At 36.3% G+C, this 1761-nt stretch overlaps 1 protein-coding gene across 1 annotated transcript in view; it reads left to right on the plus strand.

Annotated features, from left to right (window-relative positions):
- The window catches only part of LOC107701966 (filensin-like), a 23524-nt gene that overhangs the window by 16373 nt on the left and 5390 nt on the right, over positions 1 to 1761 (plus strand). Inside the window, exons 5-6 of the mRNA XM_016504137.1 lie at positions 311 to 424; positions 1221 to 1441. Of these exons, the coding sequence (XP_016359623.1) occupies positions 311 to 424; positions 1221 to 1441 (335 nt within the window). The remainder of the gene's footprint in view (positions 1 to 310; positions 425 to 1220; positions 1442 to 1761) is intronic.

Raw genomic sequence — 1761 nt, forward strand, 5'->3', positions numbered from 1 at the left:
GGGATCAGCTGAAGGTCAGCTGATGCGAGCTTGACTACCGTGACCTGCCAGAACTAACGCTACGCTTGATTTTTATTTCTCAGTTTTAAAACATTATCCTTTTAGCTTTTTATTTTTAATCAACACATTGATAATTGAGTCCTAGTCTTGCATATGGATGTCTTCTCTTAGAAAAGCATGTTTGACCTTCAGTGTCACAGCCCTTTTAGAAAGTCATTGCCTGGATTTGAAAATGTGACGTGAGTCAAAGTGAAACATGTTCGACCTCAGTGTGACTAGATCTTTAATCATAACTACTCTTTTCTGGCAGGATCAAGAGCGGCTGAATGCTCAGAGGTGCGTGCCAGTGCTGCGCAGTCAGATAGAGGATTACAAGAGCGCCATCTGCCAGCTCCAGGCACAGAAACAGCGGCTGCAGACCGAGGTGAGCCACCAAGAGCTGGATCATCTCTCACACTCAGACACAGATCAATAATACCAGCAGTTCAGAATCTTCTGAGCATGACGTGCACCTGACAGAGACGCACTGGACTGTTGTACGATAGCCCAAATGACCAAATTAATGATGGACAGAATTTTCAACATTTTCAAACATAGATCAGAGCAAACAAGCTGGTTTTGATTCATTACCCAGGTTGTAACAAATTAATGGAGACCCAGCACTGTACAATTGCATATAAAACCAAAAATGATCTTACAATGTTACGTTAACATTTGTTCATATTACTACTAATGGCATAGGCCAGACAATATGTAATTATTAACATATACTGAATATATATATATATATATATTCAGTATATGCTAATAATTGCATATCGTCAAGCCATGCTTGTACTGTCAATTTTGATCAATATAATGCATACTTGAAGAATAAAAGTAGGCTATTAATTTCTTGAAATAATACTTACTGACTTACAAACATACATAGCCTACATGTTTAACAGTGTTGCTAACAGTGGACAGTAGCATTGATTTATTTATTTTTTGTCAGCTGTTACAGATAATTGTATTGTATATATATATATATATATATATATATATATCATATTAGAATGATTTCTGAAGATCATGTGACACTGAAGACTGGAGTAATGATGCTGAAAATACAGCTTTGATCACAGACATATTACATTTGAACAGATATTCACATAGAAAACAGCTAATTGAAACTGTAATGGTATTTATAAAGTATATGTATAATGTATCTGTTTTTCTAGACCTCTGTGTTGGAACAAACCATCAAGACCACACAAGAGAGCTGCGACGACAAGATCCAGCTGTACAACGGGCAAATCGAGACCCTCAGGAAGGAGATCGAAGAGGCCGAGAGGTCACTGGAGAAATACACCAACGACTGTCGACAGCTGGCCATGTACCAGACCTCTCTGGAGAACGAGCTGGAGAGGTACACGAGAATCATTGAGAATGAAGACAACAGGTGAGACAATGGGACGCGTGGTATGTCATGTTCCACAGTTTTATATGTGGCCTCTATATATATATATGAAATCTGTGATTTATGTGTAATACTGTTACATTATTTTATTATGACAATGAAGTTACCCTGTTTATCTTCACTGTTCTGGACAATGTATATATATATATATATATATATATATATATATATTAATATGTATTAAAATAATTTAATTTTTATTTGTTTAGGACTCTTGCTGCCACACAGTGGCAGTATAACTACATTGTCGTCTAACCCAATAAACCCAGCTTGTGTTTTTTTTTTTTTTTTTTTTTGGGAAA

The sequence above is a fragment of the Sinocyclocheilus anshuiensis genome, unplaced genomic scaffold, assembly GCF_001515605.1.
Source record: "Sinocyclocheilus anshuiensis isolate Anshui unplaced genomic scaffold, SAMN03320099.WGS_v1.1 scaffold526, whole genome shotgun sequence".
Lineage (NCBI taxonomy): Eukaryota > Metazoa > Chordata > Actinopteri > Cypriniformes > Cyprinidae > Sinocyclocheilus > Sinocyclocheilus anshuiensis.